This window comes from Ostrinia nubilalis, chromosome 1 (genome assembly GCF_963855985.1).
Source record: "Ostrinia nubilalis chromosome 1, ilOstNubi1.1, whole genome shotgun sequence".
NCBI classification, from domain to species: domain Eukaryota; kingdom Metazoa; phylum Arthropoda; class Insecta; order Lepidoptera; family Crambidae; genus Ostrinia; species Ostrinia nubilalis.
In genome coordinates this window covers 12,331,677-12,351,701 of record NC_087088.1, presented here as the reverse complement: position 1 = coordinate 12,351,701, position 20,025 = coordinate 12,331,677, and the positions used below count along the sequence as shown (strand labels likewise).

Below are 20,025 nucleotides of genomic sequence, written 5' to 3'. Positions count from 1 at the left end.
CGTTGCAGTGGGCATCTTGTTGGTGAATGGGTGGCACTGCTCAGTTTACTCTTGTTTTTATTTTTTCTTCTTCCATTATTATGTGCCACTGTCATGTCTATGTAATTGCCTGTATTTGTGTGATGTCCATTGTAATAAATGTATCTTTCTTTCTTTCTTAATTTGTGCAATACACGAATCATGCTCATACTTCGAAGCAAACTTATCCACATCTAAGCCAACCCAGCACGGCACGCGAGTCACACTAGGACTTCCTGCTCGCGAGCCGTAGCATCCCAGACTTTGAAATGTTGAGTGCAAACGAAGGTAGTCGGTGGCTGCCACGAGTGATCGATGGCCGCTACAATTTGTATCTAGTGGCCGCCATACGGTTACAGGTCAGTCACTGAGTCGCGAGTGCCGCGAACACTGGATAGTGAGTGGACGCCACTCGCTACATTAAGTGCAGCGATTCCATACAAAAAGTGTTAAAAATCAAGGAAACAACTAATCGACTGCCACTGGAGATTGTGGTCGGTGGCCCGTTAGCGCCTTAAACCCTAAATCCTTTTGATAAGGCCCACCATACACGGACAGCTCGAGCAGTTAGTCAGTGATCAACATACACGGACCACTCTTGTAGTCAAGAGTCAACAGCTTGAAGCTGCCAGTGATAACTGCTCGAGCAGTTGGTTCAACAGTTTGAGCGGTGGGCAATTTCAAATCAGTAGCACCATGGATTTTGAAGAGGAAGCACTGACGACAGCTCGAGCAGTCAGTGTATGGCTGGCGACTGCTTGACCGCACGATGAAAATTCACCGTGCTGTCGACCGCCCGAATCAGTTGCAACTGCTCAAGCGGTTCGTGTATGTGCGTCCATAGAACTCTGCAGTTCACTGTGCAGTCGCAGCTTGAAGCTGTCGACCCTGACTGCTTCAAGCGGTCCGTGTATTGCCGGCCTAAGTAGGTAACAAAAGCTTATTTTTGAACGCAGGACCTGAAGCCGCCGGAGTCGCGGCACAAGCGCACGTCGTCGCACCACATCACCATGGAGCCGAGCGAGCTGAGCCTTCAGCTGCACAAGGGCCGCAGCGTGGACCAGCTGGCCAGCGCGCCGCTCGACCCGCGCGTCTGAGGCCCCGCCCCCCGAGTGATACCTAATAGTGAAATTGAACTTTCCCAACCCCCGAACTCACGTTCCGAATCTAGCGTAAATAAACGAGTGATTTCAAATCATATCTTTAGGTAGTCTTGACGCTTTCTTATAGATAATAAAAAACCTTAGCAAATTCGCTTAACGAACTCTTAGCGATTACGAATTCGGTTGAATTCTTGTAGTTCATTTAACTTTTCGTTCGTATGAAGGGAGTCAATTAAAATAATCTTGTGTTACACGTAGAGATATCCTCGTAACCTGTGCACGGTTTCTAGTTCTGAGGTGCGTCTTGTAGTAGCTTTCGATTAGAAATGGCAACTTTAAATATTATGAACAAAAAAATATTATATTAGTTAAATCTATCTATTTGTTTACTGTAATGTACTTAATAATGGTTGATTGATGTTATGACTAAATCGTTGAATCTGTAGCATTAAAATCTGAAATTTTTAACGAATCAGACATTGCAGACTGCATACCACCCTTGCCTTAACACCACCACTAAAATTAATATTGATTAAGCAAAGAATATGTAATTTTAAAGTGACCATTGGAAACTGGAGCACTATCATAAGAAATGATTAATTTTAACCCTTGGAATAGGTTTATATTGCTCATTAGTAGCACCAAGTGAGCCAAGTAACCTACTAAAAGCTGTAAGATTGGATAATAGAATATCTTTTGAATCTCACTGGCAAGAATATCTTTTAACACATACATCAGTCATATGGCATAATATAAGTTGTATAAATGTACATACAATTTTATTGATTACTTGAACAACTAACTTTCATAATGGCCTATTTATGTCAATATTTAAAAGTGAACTGGTGAAATTTTATAGATCCATATTATGTTAAAATATCACTAGGTTTCTATGAACCCTCAATTGGGACATTAATGGCTAACATAAAAAATCATATTAACTTCTGTATTATATTGCACAAAATTTCCCAACATAGGCACACCATGCCAGCAGAAGTATCATTCAGAGAATATTTTTGTTACTAGTGAATTAACATTCCTTTAGTACTAATTACCTATTTGTTTTTCAGTGACAAGCACAAAACCACCAAAAAGTTGTAGCAAATTTTATAAGTACACTTTGTGTGTAAAAGGTTTTCCTGTATTTATTGTGATCTCAAAATGGTGAATTATGTCTTTGCCAGATGTGTGAAGTACGATTGTTTACTTTTCATAATGCAACATTGATTTGTAAATATTTATTTTTACTTCATTTACACATTTTTTAAAGTGTTTTTGCATTGCATTTGAAAATTATTTATAGATGGAAAATAATATTTGTCAATCATCATTTGAAATACCATTCCTAACCATCTAACAACCAGAACCAAGCACTTCTCTTATGTTAATTGCCAAAGCAAAATTATACATAGGTAATTGCATAATATTCTTAACATTTTGCTTTTTAATTAAACCTTCTCATAATTATTAAGCAGGTGTATTATCAGGTGATGATTGGCTCATTCATTAATATTATAACTTTGGCATTTATCAAATATTCTTGTACATTAAAAAATGTCAATTCTTCGGCTGATCTTTAATTAAGTCAAGTACTAAGCTACGACTAGGGCTTTATTTACAGTGTTGTAATAAGTAATTGTGACAATGTCATTGTTCTGCTTCACTTCAAGATTTTCCAGTAAGCACACTGCACTGTATTGTAAATTATATTGGCGTTTTAAAGTTGTAATGTTATAATAACCAGCAGTCAACCAACTATATCCTAATTACGATTTTGACATACCAATTACAGCGTTTGCTGAAACTGGGTGTTCAACAATTTCAATATTGTGCATGACACTGTAAAGAAGGCCTTGTGATTTTAGTATATAAATGTGCACATATAGAAAAAGCAATATATTTATCTCAAATTTTAACATAAAAAGACAGTAAGTTGTCGCTGTAAATTTTTGTCGTATATTTGTTAAGAGAGACAAATAGTTTGATATGAAAGAGAGTGTTTTTATCTTGAAAATGCCTTATTACAATAGTTCATAAGACTTGATACTGACTTAGCTGTATATAAGTTGTTACATCAGTCTCGGATGGAACTGTTTGATGGTAGCAACTCCTAAACTAATTTGTTGCATTTAGTGATTAATAAAAATTGCATACTTATTTTAAACTAAATTTTATTTACCATTTACCATAAAACAATCTGACAAGATCATCACTTCCAAACATTAAAACAAAATCTTCATCATCCAGGAAACTGCCTTGAAAATAATGGAAGTAATCCATGTTTTGTTGCTTTTCTATGCAATAAGAGCTTTTTCATAGTCACCTAGTAAAATTAAGAATTATCAATAGAAGAAACAAGAACCTAGTTGGTTATGATAAAGCTGAAATCAACAGTTTTCATGAAGTTTTATGAATGGGTTATTGTAATGGGTCATGCCAGCTACTATTTCTACAGTCTAATTTTGATGAAATAATACACAAAATACAAATCTAATAATTTTATTTACTTAATATATTTACCATACATAGTACAACTACAAACTACTCAACAACTTTTTAGATACTTTATAAAATTACACTTTAATCTAACTCACCACATTCTGAAATCACAACTTTTTTAGAGGGTTTGCCACTCTTGGACCCCAAACCTTCCATTTTCGTCACGACTTCCATACCATCCACAACTTCTCCAAACACGACGTGTCTTTTGTCTAACCATGGAGTTGCTGCAGTCGTAATAAAGAACTGGGAGCCATTGGTGTTGGGGCCTGCGTTAGCCATGGATAAAATACCTGGGCCGGTATGCTTTAACTTAAAGTTTTCATCTTGGAATGTGCGACCATAAATAGATTTACCTCCAGTGCCACTGAATATAAAGTTCCATTGACTATAGTACGGCGCAATATTGCGCTTATAGCCATTTTTAATTGTAGTTAGACAAAGTTGTTAGACTGCAGTTCACTGTGCAGTCGCAGCTTGAAGCTGTCGACCCTGACTGCTTCAAGCGGTCCGTGTATTGCCGGCCGAAGTAGCTAACAAAAGCTTATTTTTGAACGCAGGACCTGAAGCCGCCAGAGTCGCGGCACAAGCGCACGTCGTCGCACCACATCACCATGGAGCCGAGCGAGCTGAGCCTTCAGCTGCACAAGGGCCGCAGCGTGGACCAGCTGGCCAGCGCGCCGCTCGACCCGCGCGTCTAGTGAAAGTCTAGACCTAGTGAAATTGAACTTTCCCAACCCCCGAACTCACGTTCCGAATCTAGCGTAAATAAACGAGTGATTTCAAATCATATCTTTAGGTAGTCTTGACGCTTTCTTATAGATAATAAAAAACCTTAGCAAATTCGCTTAACGAACTCTTAGCGATTACGAATTCGGTTGAATTCTTGTAGTTCATTTAACTTTTCGTTCGTATGAAGGGAGTCAATTAAAATAATCTTGTGTTACACGTAGAGATATCCTCGTAACCTGTGCACGGTTTCTAGTTCTGAGGTGCGTCTTGTAGTAGCTTTCGATTAGAAATGGCAACTTTAAATATTATGAACAAAAAAATATTATATTAGTTAAATCTATCTATTTGTTTACTGTAATGTACTTAATAATGGTTGATTGATGTTATGACTAAATCGTTGAATCTGTAGCATTAAAATCTGAAATTTTTAACGAATCAGACATTGCAGACTGCATACCACCCTTGCCTTAACACCACCACTAAAATTAATATTGATTAAGCAAAGAATATGTAATTTTAAAGTGACCATTGGAAACTGGAGCACTATCATAAGAAATGATTAATTTTAACCCTTGGAATAGGTTTATATTGCTCATTAGTAGCACCAAGTGAGCCAAGTAACCTACTAAAAGCTGTAAGATTGGATAATAGAATATCTTTTGAATCTCACTGGCAAGAATATCTTTTAACACATACATCAGTCATATGGCATAATATAAGTTGTATAAATGTACATACAATTTTATTGATTACTTGAACAACTAACTTTCATAATGGCCTATTTATGTCAATATTTAAAAGTGAACTGGTGAAATTTTATAGATCCATATTATGTTAAAATATCACTAGGTTTCTATGAACCCTCAATTGGGACATTAATGGCTAACATAAAAAATCATATTAACTTCTGTATTATATTGCACAAAATTTCCCAACATAGGCACACCATGCCAGCAGAAGTATCATTCAGAGAATATTTTTGTTACTAGTGAATTAACATTCCTTTAGTACTAATTACCTATTTGTTTTTCAGTGACAAGCACAAAACCACCAAAAAGTTGTAGCAAATTTTATAAGTACACTTTGTGTGTAAAAGGTTTTCCTGTATTTATTGTGATCTCAAAATGGTGAATTATGTCTTTGCCAGATGTGTGAAGTACGATTGTTTACTTTTCATAATGCAACATTGATTTGTAAATATTTATTTTTACTTCATTTACACATTTTTTAAAGTGTTTTTGCATTGCATTTGAAAATTATTTATAGATGGAAAATAATATTTGTCAATCATCATTTGAAATACCATTCCTAACCATCTAACAACCAGAACCAAGCACTTCTCTTATGTTAATTGCCAAAGCAAAATTATACATAGGTAATTGCATAATATTCTTAACATTTTGCTTTTTAATTAAACCTTCTCATAATTATTAAGCAGGTGTATTATCAGGTGATGATTGGCTCATTCATTAATATTATAACTTTGGCATTTATCAAATATTCTTGTACATTAAAAAATGTCAATTCTTCGGCTGATCTTTAATTAAGTCAAGTACTAAGCTACGACTAGGGCTTTATTTACAGTGTTGTAATAAGTAATTGTGACAATGTCATTGTTCTGCTTCACTTCAAGATTTTCCAGTAAGCACACTGCACTGTATTGTAAATTATATTGGCGTTTTAAAGTTGTAATGTTATAATAACCAGCAGTCAACCAACTATATCCTAATTACGATTTTGACATACCAATTACAGCGTTTGCTGAAACTGGGTGTTCAACAATTTCAATATTGTGCATGACACTGTAAAGAAGGCCTTGTGATTTTAGTATATAAATGTGCACATATAGAAAAAGCAATATATTTATCTCAAATTTTAACATAAAAAGACAGTAAGTTGTCGCTGTAAATTTTTGTCGTATATTTGTTAAGAGAGACAAATAGTTTGATATGAAAGAGAGTGTTTTTATCTTGAAAATGCCTTATTACAATAGTTCATAAGACTTGATACTGACTTAGCTGTATATAAGTTGTTACATCAGTCTCGGATGGAACTGTTTGATGGTAGCAACTCCTAAACTAATTTGTTGCATTTAGTGATTAATAAAAATTGCATACTTATTTTAAACTAAATTTTATTTACCATTTACCATAAAACAATCTGACAAGATCATCACTTCCAAACATTAAAACAAAATCTTTATCATCCAGGAAACTGCCTTGAAAATAATGGAAGTAATCCATGTTTTGTTGCTTTTCTATGCAATAAGAGCTTTTTCATAGTCACCTAGTAAAATTAAGAATTATCAATAGAAGAAACAAGAACCTAGTTGGTTATGATAAAGCTGAAATCAACAGTTTTCATGAAGTTTTATGAATGGGTTATTGTAATGGGTCATGCCAGCTACTATTTCTACAGTCTAATTTTGATGAAATAATACACAAAATACAAATCTAATAATTTTATTTACTTAATATATTTACCATACATAGTACAACTACAAACTACTCAACAACTTTTTAGATACTTTATAAAATTACACTTTAATCTAACTCACCACATTCTGAAATCACAACTTTTTTAGAGGGTTTGCCACTCTTGGACCCCAAACCTTCCATTTTCGTCACGACTTCCATACCATCCACAACTTCTCCAAACACGACGTGTCTTTTGTCTAACCATGGAGTTGCTGCAGTCGTAATAAAGAACTGGGAGCCATTGGTGTTGGGGCCTGCGTTAGCCATGGATAAAATACCTGGGCCGGTATGCTTTAACTTAAAGTTTTCATCTTGGAATGTGCGACCATAAATAGATTTACCTCCAGTGCCATTGTGATTCGTAAAATCTCCTCCTTGACACATGAAATTCGGGATGATTCTGTGAAATGAGGAACCCTTGTATCCAAAACCTTTCTCGCCTGTGCACAATGCTCTAAAATTTTCAGCAGTTTTTGGAACTACTTCAGTGTTTAATTTCATCACAATGCGACCAAGAGGCTCTCCATCTGCGGAGACATCGAAGAACACTTTCTTCTCTGGTTGGGTTGAAGCAAAACGAAGTGCCGCCGCTGAATATAAAGTTCCATTGACTATAGTACGGCGCAATATTGCGCTTATAGCCATTTTTAATTGTAGTTAGACAAATAAGAAAAATTAAAAACCTCGATACCGAATTGAAATATTCGAAACTTCAAAAAGATAACCTCAAAATCCTCAAATTCATCCATTTGTTTTTTTTGGTTCCATTCTTTTGCAGGCAAAGGCATTAAACCACACAGCCAAATCCTTGGATCTAGTTAGACAAAGTGCTTGACACTTGACACAGTCAAATCTTTGGATCTAGCTCAAAACCTGTCAAAAAATGGATTTGATTTTGCATTCGTTCAAAAAGTCTTATTTCTTTATGCCTTTGCTGTTTCAAGAACCAAACCAAAAAAAAAATTACAGTGACAGCCACGTGACAGCTGACAGACATGTGCTCGGTGGTGACAGTGACAGGAAATTAGGAAAACATTCGAACAAAATTCGAACTCCTATTTCTTTCACAGTTTTTCTATTGTATTTTATTGAAAAAATTGTCATATAGTCAGTGTATATAATTAGTGATTAAGAACAGACTCCTTTTCATTTACACAATCATTAAATTATAAGTAATCGCATTTATTTTTTGTATTTTCCGTAAAAATCAATAGCACCAAGCAATGTATTGTGTCCGGTCAATATTCAACGTTTTAAAATCTCATAGAAAGGTTTCTGCCGTTCATAAAGTTGTGAACGACAAGCCGATCTACCAGCCAATTCGTTTTATATCACAACTTGATGAATCTGGTAAGGTTTCATTCAATAAATATAATTCTTTTAGGAATATAATTATTTTATCTTTCTACTAAGCTTTCTAGGCTTTCTACTAACAAAACAAACAGTAATAGAAATTTTGCCTTTTAATATATATTTTTTTGTTTGCAGATAAAATCATCCAAGATTTGTGCAACAATGATCCAAAACTAGAAAAGAAATTAAGAATTTTGATGTTGGAAGTAGAAGTAATGCGTCAAGATGGGCGCTATGCACCCAACTCGTTAAATACTAGCCAATGGCAACATTTAATGAGTCTACAAAGTAAAAACCAAAGAAATAATTACCTTACATATCTATGGAAAACTGAAAAATCAAGAGAAAATCAAAAAGTATGTCAGTTTTTACACTTGTTGATAAATGGGTTCAAATTGTTTACAAACGTAATCATAGTGTCTGTTTACCTCTTTTAATCTAGGCTAAAAAAGAAGCAAGAAGAAAAGCATTTGAAGAATCGAAGCCAGAAGAGAATAAAGAATTTCCTGACGATGTTTTATATGGATTATCACATCAAGCATTGTTTTTGAGAATTCGAGACCAGTCAATAAATAATTTTGACAATTACAGGTAAATTAAACATAGTTTTGTTTTCTATTACAGACATTTAGCCTACTGGTTTATGATCAGAACTAGCTTTTGCCCTCGGCTTCACCTACGTGAAATTTAGCCTTTATGTTATTCTGGGTTATAAAGAATAATACTGTAAAGTTTCACCAAATTCCGTTTAGTAGTTTTTGCGTGAAAGAGACAGAGTAACAAATATCTATCCAGACATCCAAACTTTCGCATTTATAATATTAGTAGGATAGTAGAATTATGTAAATTAGTAGTTAAAGGCTTATAAAAAGAAAATGTTTGTGATAAGCACAGGTGTCTGTACTTGCAAGTTTCAAATATTTATTCTTAATTCATTTATTTTATCCTTCCTTATTCATATACACAGAGGTACTGAAAAATGATCTAAAAACAAATAACAGCTACCCTATTGTATTGTTCTTTCACAATTTCAGGGCACTACAAGCTATTCAGTATGGATTACCGATAGTCATTGACTGTTCCTATGAAGAACATATGGTATTGCGAGAAACAATAAATTCTGCGAAACAGTTGACTCTTCTATTTGGTGACAACAGATTGCACAAAGATCCTTTTGACTTACACTTGTGTAATGTAAACTTGAAAGGAGATTTTATGAGGCAACTTCGCAAAAATATACCTTCTTTGGAGGAACCATGGTTTCCTCTACATATCCACACCAAATCTTACCTGGATGTTTTTCCAAAAGATAAATTGGTGTACTTAACACCTCATTGCAGAGAAGAACTAACAGAATTTGATCATGATGCTATTTACATCATTGGATGTATGGTTGATAAGGTATTTATTACCATGTAGGTATATTAATGTAATAGTTCTACTCTAGTCCATTTTACATAATATATTAATTTGTTTCAGGTGAACAATGAACCTCTTTCTTTAGCTAAAGCTAAAAAGGATGGTGTAAAAATGGCCAAATTGCCTTTAGATAGATTCATGGAGTGGGCTCCAGGCTCAAAAAAGAACTTGAATGTCAACCACATGGTACCCATACTTTCAGATCTTAAAATCTCTGGCGATTGGGAATTTGCTCTCCGTCACGTACCCAGGAGAAAATTGATGGAAACTAAAATCCTAGCTATGCAAAAAAAGATGAAAAATAATACCCTAATTAAGGAAGATCTTTTCCGCAGTCTAAGGGTCCCATCGAAATCTAAAGGTTTTGGTGTGAAAGAAAAGAAAGTGAAATCTAGGAAATCCTTGTATGATGATGATAATTTTTAAGTAAATAAAACAATATTAAATAGAATTAAAGATGTCTTTATTTCATATGTTTTAAGTTTTATATTCTGTCATAGAGAATAAAAGATAAAATATACTTTCTTACAATTTACTAAGTAAAAATAATTAAAACTACAAACTATTTTTTGTACACCATATTAAATGATTTCGAACAATGTATGTATACCTATATACAATCATGCTAGTTTGAATGTGAAATATTCAAATTTCATACAACTTCATTATTATGATACATTTAGCATAGTTTCTCTCTTTTAATGTGTTGTCATGCATGGCATTCACTTATTGCACACATATTTCAATAATATGCTTCGCACATTTTCTATGTACTATTTTATTCTCAAAACAATTATTCTTGAAGTTCTTATTATTATCTACATCCATCATGTTCGAGATTTAGTTTTTACTCTATTCATAATTACATCAAACATATTATCAAGCATTACATAAATCAAAACAATCTAAGCACTATTTTTGGGAAAGGGCAATTACAGAAACGAGATCGTTCAGATGTAGGCTCCATCGCCTACAAAGTAAATCGACAAGAAGTAAGAAGTCTTGTATCGAACAACACAAAAATGTGATGTTAACTAATAATATAAGTATGCATTGCAAATTACTAACGAATATTGTGCATGGTTCTAAAATAAAAGTGTGGAAGAAGTGGGCGATCAGGGTAGAGGCAGAGAGCGCATGTCGACGTCGGCCGGCGGCGGCTCCGAGCGCTGCTTGATGGTGGCCAGGATCTCCTGCAGGTTGGACGGCAGCGCGATGTCCGACAGCGGCACCGCCGGCGGCGTCATGGGCCGCGAAGGCGAGTACGCTTCGTCCTGCTGAAATAAAAAAGTTTTTATGAGTAATTGTAAACACTTAATCTATATAAATAAAAATGAATTGATGTTCGTTAGTCTGATTATAACTCGAGAACGGCTGGGTCGATTGAGCTGATTTTGGTTTTAAAATGTTTGTCGTAGTCCAGGGTAGGTCTAAACGGTGAGTAAATACGCGCGCGATATTGTTTTTCTGTGACAGACAAAATTCCACGCGGGCGAAGCCGCGGGCGGAAAGCTGGTATGCAATAAAAAATTTGAATTTGAACACAACCTTTTTAAAAAGACACTATTCTGGTCTTAAAAACTTACATAATTTTAAATTACCTGTAAATTAAGATTTTTGGTTGCATTGTGATTGATAAAAGTAGTTTAATTGAGTTGAAAAGATAGTGACGTCACTTGCTTGTATTTTGTATTGCCATACAAAATCTATGGGATTGTCTCGTTTTGACATTTTTAAAAAGTACGAATGGGACCGAATGAGCTCACGCCGCGAACTGATAGAATGACGATTTATTAAGTTGTTTTTTAAAAGTTCTCACCTCTCCAACTGAAGAATCGGCTCTTGCCATCTTGAGGATCTGTTGCTTTTGCTCCTCTATTTGTCTATTTAGTTCTTCCATTTTGGTGCGTAACGTATTGGACGCCGGCTGACTCAGCGCGGAAGCGGGCGCGCTTCCACTGCTGCTTGAAGATCCAGGACTGTAAGCTTCATCGTCGTCAGCCGATGCTGAAAAGATTTCAATTCATTAAAGTTGCAGAACAAATAAACTAGCGCGATACAAAATTTTTTTTGGATCAATTTGGCAGTTGCATGCGCCATGATGACCAAAATAAATGCGGGTGGATGGTCATGGTAAAAAAGTGTCTACCCTCTTTTTAGACTTTCGACGCTGGTATCACTAATAGCTAACTCACTTTTATTTCACATAAAACGATCTCGTAAGAAAATGGCGCTACTTCTAAATGTAAATACCTAATAATGAGAGAAATCCAAACAAATCAAGCATTTTAACAACAATATTTGAAACAAAGATACAACATACCCAAGGAGGCGGCGATTTTATCCTTGACTGAAGTAGAGAGCGCAGGCGAGGTGTAGGCGGGTAGCGGCAGCGCGGGCGGGCGGCGGCGCGGCGACGCCGGCGATTGGGCGCCCCGCCCGCCCAGCGGCGGCGTGTATGAACGCTTGCGCGATTCTCGCGCCACCTGCAGCGTGATACTTGATTGAATATACTTAACGCATTATGTTTACGAAGCGTGACTGACTTCGATCCAATAAAACCAAAAATAATTCGTGAGATATGATCTTAGCATTCAAAGAAACACGGAAGATTGAGCCTACGAATATAATCGACTGTATTTACAAGTGGGCAATTCCATCTCTGGGGCGTGGGAAACTTCTTTTAAATTATTAATGCAACCGCGCCAAAAAGGGGGACTAATTTAAACCTTGTGGCTGAAGAGAGAAGTGAATAATAAGAATCACAGAAAAGGGAACTTCCTATGCCATTTCAAGGTTAGTCCTACAGATGCATAGCAATTTAATTTTGAAAATTATGAAAAACTAGGGGTAAGGAACTTGGGATGTCAGGATTAAAATAAATAACCCAAAGACGGTTTATTTTGTGTAACTCCAAAAACAAAAGAAACCGTTGAGAAAGTAACCTATCCTCTTTGCTGTCATAATTTTTTTGCAACGCAATAAAAAAGGCCATAACGAAACAACATTTTTATTTATCATTCTCGCCTAGCACAAACTAACCTTTGCGGGGACAATCTCTTGTTGAATATGTTGGAGCAAGCGTCTTTTCCTTTGCCGTATAACGATGGCGATCAAGAGGTGCGTCTTGGCGTCGCCGAGCCCGGGCCCGTCCAGCGGCAGCAGCACGGCCGGCAGCGCGGTGTTGGCGGGCAGCGGGACGATGTAGAAGTCCTTCACGGACGTCGTGTTCGAAACCTTCACCACTCCTAACCTAAAAACATAACATCGTCATTATCTCTTCGCGTGCCAAGCGGCCGTAAATAATCAAAGAAATTCATTCATTTTTATTTGCTTTATTTCAGCACAAATGTACGGGTGAGGAAAATAAAAACACAATGGGATTGCATTACAAAAAAAGTTGGGTGATATTTTTTTTATTTTAATCATAAATCTTTGGCACAGTACGAACCTATTTCGACTACTGAGATAGCTATACAACGCGATATACTGCATCTTTTCTTCGTCGTTCGCGGCCTGCAACCGCAGCACCACGATGTCTTTGTTGCTGGCCCTTTTCATTTTTCCGATGTAGTCCCAGACGGTGTCCGGGTTTATTCTTCCGACGATGTCCAGCTCGGCGCTCAAGTCTTCCTCCAAATCTGCCGCAGTCCCGGACACCTCGTGGGCGGCGACGTAGAACCGCGCAACATCCACCATGTTGATGCACCCGTTCCAAACGGTAGCCGCCGAGTTATCCACTGTGCTACTCGGTTCTTGATCGCTCTCGGCTTCTATAAATAGCGGAAAATATATTTTAATACAGTGTAATTCATCCGCTGGGCAAACATTTTAACAGCGAGACGAGGCTGCAAAAAAGAAGACTTGTAACTTTATTTTATAAAAATGCTTAAAAATAATTCAATACATTCACAACAAAAGAATATCAGTAACTTAATACCTGACACTTTATCCTTTCTTCTAACATATTTAGATTCAGAGTTTATAACGGCGGCATCTATGGAGAAGCTCTTCGAAGCATCATAATCTTTATTGTCATATTCCTCCACCTCATCCTTGTAGGTGTCTTCGTAGACGTCCTCTCGGGACTTTCGCAAGTCTTCTTCCGAAAACGCTGACGTTATCATCGGCTCGTGAGGGTCGTATTCGGGGTGTACTTCTTTTAACATTGCCGACTTAGGCCTTTCTACGGAATCGGAATCTGTGGAGCTAGAAATATTGAAACGTGAAAGGATGAATATAAAAACAAATAGATGACGCAGATATAAGTAAACACAAAAATAAACTTTACTAACTCATGTTTAGTTTTCGTGCAATTTTCCTGCGACCTGGAGCGGTGCACGGGCTTGTCATCGGCGCTGGTGCGGCGCGCGCGCGTGCGCGGCGGCTCGCGGCGCCGCGAGCCCGAGCGCGAACGTTCGCGGCGTCGCGAAACCGACCGCGATCGTTCTCGCGACTTGGACCGCCGCTTGGATTTGGCTCGTGACCGCGATCTGTGTCTCGACCGCTCGCCGATTTCAGTCTTTTCTTTCGAATCCTCCCGGGACTCTGATTTCGCTCTGCTCGATCTTTTGTCCGACCTCCTGGTCGATCTGCGGCTCTCCCTTGAATCCTTCTCCTTCATCTCGGATTTGCGTCGCGAGGAGCGAGATTTTCTGCTGTCCGAATCACGTTTCGAGTCGCGTCTGTCCTTTTTGGAATACTCGAAGCTGTCGTCCCTTCCCCTCTTTCGACTGTGTTTTTTCTCGGCGCTATCTCCTTTGCTTGATGTGGTATTTCTGTAAAAATAACATATTGTTTGGTCAAGTGAACATTTTATTTTTAATGACTAAAAGGTAATTTAAGATAACTTGAATTCACGTACAATTCCTGTGAAGTATCATCTGTCTTAGATTCTTCCCCAGCTGTTTCTTCATTTAATGCAGTAACCACATCTTCAATAGGCACGTTTGGATCCAGTTCTGTTGAAACAGATTCTTTTGTTTCCATTACCTGTAATTACATAGATTTTATTATTTTTAGAAATTTAAAATAGGTATTTTAACTGTAAAATTATTTTGACAAAATGTTACCTCTTCTCCCTTATGTGTTTTTAGAACATATGTTTTGCTTGCAGCTAGTAAGTCTAGTTCCGATTTCTTTATCAACTCCAATTGATGTTTTGCTTCTTCCTCTCTCCATTGAGCCAACTCTTGACTCGCGAGTTCTTCTGGTGATAGTCGCACCTAAAAATTAAATTAACATAAATAAAACATTAAATACAAATAAACTTATTAGCAAAAGTAGTCATAAATATAAAATTTTACCAACCAGTTGTTTGGGTGTGATAGTTCGGTCACAAATCTTCTGCCACAGTGAAAGATTCTTTCGATCCTTTATATTAAACATCAAAGATCTGTATTTGGCCTTATATTTCATACCAACATCTCTGAATAATTCATGTAATTCAAGTTCAGTTTCATTTGCAAAGTCCATTATTTCGTCTTCACTGAATTTGGGGCCAGTGTTCTCTGCCATTCTGAGACTCATTTGTTCTTGCAAAGCTTTTTTCACATTATCACGAATCGAATCAGATGAATCAACCATTTTGTTTTTGCTATCCAATGAGTCTTTTCGGCGCGATGTTGATGGAGAGACTGCAGGTACCTATCGAGCAATAAATAATTATCATAAAGTTACCAATCTTTGCTAGTAATCAAAGTTCAAACAACTTCAAGGTTATAGCCATCATAAAAGGATACAGTTTTAGACAAAGTTTCCACTATGATCTGGGAGCAAAATAATGATTGTGTACACTCATGTTTAGAATTTGTTATTAGATAATTAGTCATGGCATGTTTTAAAGATTATAATAAACTAAATTAAACTTTAAAAAAAAATTAACTTACTTTTTCAGATGAAACCTGTGATCGACTTGAAGTGCGAACTAGCCGCCGCGGTTCACTCATTGACGGTTTGGCTGTGGAAGTGCTAGGCCGGGGCGTATCAATGTACTGTGTTTGTTGTTGTTTCAATGCAACCGGCGTTCTCGGCTGTGGAGACTGCTTTAGTTCTTCTCTTGGAGAAGCTACAGTTTTCATAATCCTTTCTTGCTGAAGTGACCTAGATTTTAACTCCATATGCTGCGCCTTAGGTCTTGCATCAGATTGAGCCCTCAATTTAGACTCTTGCTGTTGAACCCTGGATTTTGTTTCCAGCAGAGATTTACTTGAGGAAGGCTGTTCAATTGACTTCTTAGGCACTCTTTCAAAATTAAGAGTAGTTTGTATTTTATTGGGCTCATTGGACACTTTCTTTTTCGTGATGGTCGGTCTGATAGGGCTAAGACTTCCGGGTCGCACCACTTCAAATGTAGGATTTTTCTGTAACCAGGCTTTTAGATTTTCTGCAGTTGGAGCATTAGGTCCTGCCAATAATTTTCCAGACTTTCTTTCAAAAACAATAACCTGAAATAGCAAATTATATTATTACTGAAGTACCTACTTGAGCAAACAGTGCATACAGGCAATTTGGGAGTATCTATCTCTTAAACGGTATTTAATTGCTGAAATTAGTGGTCTAAAATTCGGGACCTACTAATGCCTACTTTGAAATAAAGGCTGCCACTGCTGTGGTATCAATTTGTTGGCAAAATATTAGTATAAAATGTACCTAAGCATTCAAAGCACACTAGTTAAGTGCCTGAAAAATCTTACCCTTGATTCTGCCTTATTTTTGCCTTGAGTTTTCCCAGAATTACTTTCAGATTTGTTTGGAGGTGGACTTAGAGAATCCTGTGCATGTTTGAGAATGCACGCGTCACTACAGTAAATACTACTAGCCCGTGCGTGTTTCTTACAAACAATACAATTTGTTTTTAATGTTGCTTCTTTGACAACTGATGAAGATGTGCTTATCACATCAGTTTCATTTTTCTTTTGTATTGTTGCCACCTATTGAGTAAAACAATATTAAAATAAAAATAAATTGAGTCTAGTAGAAGAAAAAACATAATATGAAACAAAAAATTATGAAAAATCTGTAATGATACTTTTGGGCAATCAATTCTAACATTGTGCTTTTTAAGTTTTTTAACAACAACAGGTAAAGGCTTAACAGAATATATTTTCTTGTAATCAGCAATATGGTGAATGGTGAAGATAAAATCTTATAAGACTCATTAATTACTAACAGATTTAGGTGATTAATTACCTTTGGGGTTGTGTTTGCTGCAGTTTTCGGCGTCTTCTTAATACAGTTGGGGCACCTCCACTCTATACCCTGTTCCTCCATTGCCTGCCCCATTGCTTTCGTAATGTTGACACATTTGCCGTGAAACCAATCCTCACAGCCGTCACAGCATATCATGAAACGATTATTGTGGGGCTGTCTACAGATACACCATAACCTACAAGCAAGATAAATATTTGCAGAAATTGATAACACCAATCAACATTAATTTAAAACCCACAAGATAAACATCAAATTATAATTTACCTGTAAGGATCATCTTCAGAATTCCAGCTCTCCTGTGATTCTGCAGACATTTTATCAACTGGGGCTTGCACCACTTGCTCCTGTTTCTTGTTGGACAGTTTCTTATTCACATATTGTTTGGACACTGCCTGCACCTGTGGCTCAGGGGTGGTGACCACAGGCGGCGAGGGCACCGAGACTGGAGTTGGTATCACGTCTGCACTGCTGGATGTCTCCATCTGACTCTTCCTTTTTGAAGATCTCGTTGCTGGGGCTTCTATTGGTGGCAAAGTAATCACTCTCCCATCTCTTCTCACTATTTCTATGGGATCCTTACGAGTGGCAACACTCTTTGCAGACTTTGTGAGAGTTTGGGCATACAAACTGGGTGCTTGTTGGAACGGAGATTGCACAGGCACTTTTACAGGTGTGGTGTCAACTTTGCCCAAAACTTGTTTGTCAATAACCTCTTGTAAGTTTTCTGAACTTTCCACCAGCTGAGCTACATGCATTAGCAAATCTTCTGTCAAGCCTTCTTCTTCTGGTTGCAAGCCACCCAGTAAATCCAGAGTTGGAGACAATGGCCCTGCAAGGCCAGGGCTGGCCATTGAATTTCCAGTTGTAATACCAGGCTGCATTTTCATTGGGTGTGCTATACCCGATGTATCTTGAAGTATTTGTGCCAAACTAGCATCATCTAGCTGAGGTATAGGAGAAGAAAGATCATACCCTTTAGAAATCTTGTCAATAGGTCCTGTAGTTTTTTCTTTTTGTTTGATGTATGTTTTATGTGCAACACTGGGTTTAGGTTTTTCAGAGTTGTCCTCGAGCACTTTGAGAATACTCTCTGTTGATTTAAACTCATTTGTATTTGATTCCATTGTTTTCAGATTAGACACATTCTTTTTATCAGTGGTAGGATCTTTAGCTTGGACCTTATTATCAGTAGATACCCTTCTTATTACGTCTGGTGTAGAGAATAGTGAAGTCATGTCAGACAATAATGCTGTAACATGAGCAGGTGTTTTCTTTTCTTTCTTAGCTGGTTTTGGAGTGTGTTTTGTCACTACATTTTTGCTGTGATCTGGGGTTGCAGTCATGTTCAAGGATATCTCAGATGATGGTATGAGGCTTTCTAAGTCCACATTAACATTTTGGACTCTCTTTTCAATAGTAGGCTTGATTTGAATTTTTTCTCTCACCTCTTTCTTCAAGATATTCTTATTAGATTTTAATCTGGCAGCCACTTTTGGATCCAACTTCGCAGACTTGGGTGTAACATTCTTCAATATTCGGGGTTTCAATTTGGTTTTTTTCACTTTCAATGAAGCACTTCTATCTTTAGTCTCTTTATAATCAGAATCAGAGTCTCTATCAGGGATGCTGTCACCAGAGCTAATAGATGATGATGAGGATGATGACTCATCAGTCTTTTGTAAAGTATCACCCTTTTCTTGCTCTTTAACATTCTTTGTCTTTGACAGAACAGGTAAAGGCTTATTGAGAACATCATTACCTTTCAGTATAATTGGTGATTCAGGGGGATTTAAAATAATCTTTTTGCCTTTAGGAATAATTTGCTGTTCCAGAATGGTTATTTTCTTTGAATTAGGAACAGGTTTTGGTGGTGGAGTATGTGTTATTTCAATAACAGGATCATCATATCTGTCACTACTTTGTGGCAAATTCTGACTGGGAGAAGTAAAAGGTGTGTAGCAGTGATCATTTTGAAAGCCAACCAAACTATTTTCCCTTGTCTCTATTCTCAATGATTGTAACATTTCAGCACCACTATCTGAAAAAAAAATTAATAAGAAATATTATTTATTAAGCTTCACTCTGACAATAATTTATACATTTTGAGTACTAAAGGTGCTTATAATAGTTTAGTTACTTACCATATTTTATGATGCTGTTAGGTTCATCGTAATAACTGTCCACAGATAGTGTGACATGGGGAACTTTATCATCATCGGATTCTGAATCTGTAGCATCATCTGGTTTACCTTCATGACCTACTCGAACAACACTTATCCCTGCAGCTTGGGATCCATCTGTTCCTACAAGCACAAGATAATTTAGTTTGAACTTCGAGTACATAAATCTGTAATTCTGAAACTAAATACTAAGAATAGAATTCTATCATTGCATTGGGTAAGTTTTTTTGAAAGAATGCATTCTAAAATTGGTTATAAATGAATCTTTCATTTTGGCGCCATTATTTTGTGTTTACGCTCTTGGCGAATTACAATTATTATCCTTATTATTTTTAATCATAAACACACAAGATATGATACTTTTAGGTAGATTCTTGAAAGAAGGATGGTAATTAACTCGGTAATAGAACCAAAATTGCACATTTATCTATACAATCAATGCTACATGTTTACAATGAAAGTGTTATTACAAATGTAGCTGATCAGTTCCAGTTTATGCCACTTTGGAAATCAAAAGTATATGAACGAAATAATAATGTGCATAATACGTACCCATCAATGTACCGAGTAAATTCTGATCAACAGAAAGGGATCCATCCTTGTTTACAATAACAACAACAGAACTATCCGCCTTCGTTGAAGGCCCATTGAGGTCCGTGTAATTAGTGATCACAGTATTTGACATTTTCAATAGCAATCCAATGCACTTATAATAATGCAAGTCCTCTATTTATAGCCATTCTAAACACATGCACCGCTTCTATTTATGACGCATTCTATGTAAGAACGCCCGCCGCCATTTTATGAACGTATTCAGCCGCCCAATAGACATAAACGATAAAATTACGTAAACACTGCACTTTATTACACAAATAATATCGTGGAAATTTGGTTTACAAAAGTTAATTATTTATCAATCACTTTGAAAACCAAAAAATAACCAAAAATATTATTTTACTGAAGCATGCACGTAAAACGCGTCTAGTGATGTGTAAGCTAGGGTTGTCATTTGGCAATATGTTATGAATCGAA

At 36.7% G+C, this 20,025-nt stretch overlaps 4 protein-coding genes across 6 annotated transcripts in view; 2 read left to right on the top strand and 2 right to left on the bottom strand.

Annotated features, from left to right (window-relative positions):
• LOC135072881 (solute carrier organic anion transporter family member 4C1) overlaps positions 1–3,278 on the top strand; it is a 49,574-nt gene extending 46,296 nt beyond the window's left edge. The window contains exon 21 of the mRNA XM_063966914.1: positions 975–3,278. Coding sequence (XP_063822984.1) covers positions 975–1,115 — 141 coding nt within the window. The 3' untranslated portion in view covers positions 1,116–3,278. The remainder of the gene's footprint in view (positions 1–974) is intronic.
• The window catches only part of LOC135072802 (mitochondrial ribonuclease P protein 1 homolog), a 304,546-nt gene extending 294,500 nt beyond the window's left edge, over positions 1–10,046 (top strand). The window contains exons 1-5 of one of the 2 annotated variants that reach the window (XM_063966842.1): positions 7,869–8,179; positions 8,318–8,538; positions 8,625–8,773; positions 9,217–9,583; positions 9,662–10,046. In XM_063966842.1, the coding sequence (XP_063822912.1) occupies positions 8,053–8,179; positions 8,318–8,538; positions 8,625–8,773; positions 9,217–9,583; positions 9,662–10,027 (1,230 nt within the window). In that variant the 5' untranslated portion in view covers positions 7,869–8,052 and the 3' untranslated portion in view covers positions 10,028–10,046. Of the gene's footprint in view, positions 1–7,868; positions 8,180–8,317; positions 8,539–8,624; positions 8,774–9,216; positions 9,584–9,661 lie in introns of those variants that run through there. The other variant, XM_063966849.1, reaches the window with a different exon arrangement.
• On the bottom strand, positions 6,799–7,563 carry LOC135072861 (peptidyl-prolyl cis-trans isomerase-like). Its single transcript, XM_063966901.1, has one exon. It carries the CDS (start codon positions 7,472–7,474, stop codon positions 6,896–6,898), a length of 579 nt encoding a protein of 192 aa, XP_063822971.1. The 5' UTR covers positions 7,475–7,563; the 3' UTR covers positions 6,799–6,895.
• A 7-nt stretch (positions 10,047–10,053) lies between the features above and the next one.
• Positions 10,054–19,988, bottom strand: LOC135072769 (death-inducer obliterator 1). 2 transcript variants are annotated; one of them, XM_063966809.1, is made up of 16 exons: positions 19,546–19,988; positions 18,955–19,116; positions 17,078–18,851; positions 16,793–16,988; positions 16,297–16,533; positions 15,490–16,047; positions 14,912–15,247; positions 14,674–14,826; positions 14,466–14,593; positions 13,897–14,379; positions 13,542–13,810; positions 13,053–13,374; positions 12,644–12,854; positions 11,925–12,087; positions 11,421–11,608; positions 10,054–10,878 (listed from the first exon to the last, which is right to left on the bottom strand). In XM_063966809.1, exons 1-16 carry the CDS (start codon positions 19,676–19,678, stop codon positions 10,717–10,719), a joined length of 5,475 nt encoding a protein of 1,824 aa, XP_063822879.1. In that variant the 5' UTR covers positions 19,679–19,988; the 3' UTR covers positions 10,054–10,716. The 2 variants fall into 2 exon arrangements, with proteins under 2 accessions (XP_063822879.1, XP_063822886.1); XM_063966816.1 differs by lacking the exon at positions 16,297–16,533.
• Between the last annotated feature and the right edge of the window lie 37 nt (positions 19,989–20,025).